We start from the raw sequence: 1439 nt of genomic DNA on the forward strand, positions 1-1439 counted from the left end.
TATAATTATAGTGTATATGTATATATATATATATATATATATATATATTATACAGACACACGCACGCACACGCACACTCACACACAAACTGGCAGCACTGCTGTAGAAAGCTTTTGAAAGCAGGGGGTATATACTGTTAACTGGGTATACTGTTATCACAATATACCTTCATCAATGTAATAGTAAACAACCCTGTCTGCATCACCATCAAAAGACAAACACCGGGCAGCCAACTCCACTGGTACACCTACATTGAGAAGAATGCTTGAATAAGACAGTTGAATTGCGTTGGTGAATTTAGTGTAAAGTTATGACAAGCAAATGAAATACAAACATGTGCGCTTATACCTTAAATTTTAATTCTCTGTTCATGTGTGCTTGTTTGCCTGCATATAAACATGTTTATGTAGCAGGTTACAAGTGATAACATTTTTACATTTTAAAACAATCATTACTCAAATAAATCAAAACATGAATAAATTCAGACAAATTTAATTAGACTCGCCTGTCAGCATACATATTATTAACCTAGTGTAGAGACAGGGTTCCGGTCTCGCAAGAGCAAAAATCACACGCCATGTTTGTTGACATAAACAATCTAATGTTAAATGCACATCGGTGCACATATTGGTGGAAAGAATGTTGTGTGAATGTTCTATGACATGTTAGCCTTTCTATATACATTTCGTGTTATGCAAGGAGTACAGGTAAGTATCAAAACGGCTGAGAAAATATGAAAATGGTTGCTAAAAACATGAGAAATCCTTGCTTTAAAATTCAATTCACAGCAGTATAGAATTATTCTACCTATCATAGGCACACTTTACATGACAAATCACTTAAAATGTATATCACATACCTTCTGGTGCAGTCTGGGATACTTTAACATGATCTGCCCCACACTAAAAATTGACAAGACAAAAAATGCTGTATAATTGATGTTTTACCACAATTCTAATCTAATAATATAGTATCATTTTTTGGCTAATAGGGAAGAAACTAAATTACACATAATCAAGATAATGCTGCGACTAGCATTATTATAGGAACAAGTGCCGCAGAGCGACAGGGCTCATCTGGTGTCTGGTGTTCTGCTGATAAATTCATTTGTGCATAGCAAGACGTCCTATATATACGTTCATTTCTAACCCCAAAAAACAACACTTCAAACTAGTGCAGGGCGTCAAGTGACAAGTGACGCTAAAAAAATAGGGAAAATAGGAATTTCAGATGTGAAACAAGTGCCGCAAAGTGACACCGCTCAACTGACGTGTACTGTAGCCAGGTATTCTTCTGATAAACTCACTGGCAACCGAATCATGTGCGCCCTCCTGCCACCGCGTTCGCGCTCAGAGCATATATCTAGGATACTACTAATACAGATCTAAAATCTATGATAGGCTATACCTACTAGTAGTCAGTGAAAAAATTAATTTTTT

At 36.0% G+C, this 1439-nt stretch overlaps 1 protein-coding gene across 1 annotated transcript in view; it reads right to left on the reverse strand.

Moving 5' to 3' along the window:
• The window catches only part of LOC106817359 (phosphoacetylglucosamine mutase-like), a 21854-nt gene that overhangs the window by 12002 nt on the left and 8413 nt on the right, over positions 1-1439 (reverse strand). Inside the window, exons 8-9 of the mRNA XM_014822019.1 lie at positions 860-902; positions 167-247 (exon numbers count right to left, since the gene is read on the reverse strand). Of these exons, the coding sequence (XP_014677505.1) occupies positions 167-247; positions 860-902 (124 nt within the window). The remainder of the gene's footprint in view (positions 1-166; positions 248-859; positions 903-1439) is intronic.

Source organism: Priapulus caudatus, unplaced genomic scaffold, assembly GCF_000485595.1.
Source record: "Priapulus caudatus unplaced genomic scaffold, Priapulus_caudatus-5.0.1 Scaffold1697, whole genome shotgun sequence".
Lineage (NCBI taxonomy): Eukaryota > Metazoa > Priapulida > Priapulimorpha > Priapulimorphida > Priapulidae > Priapulus > Priapulus caudatus.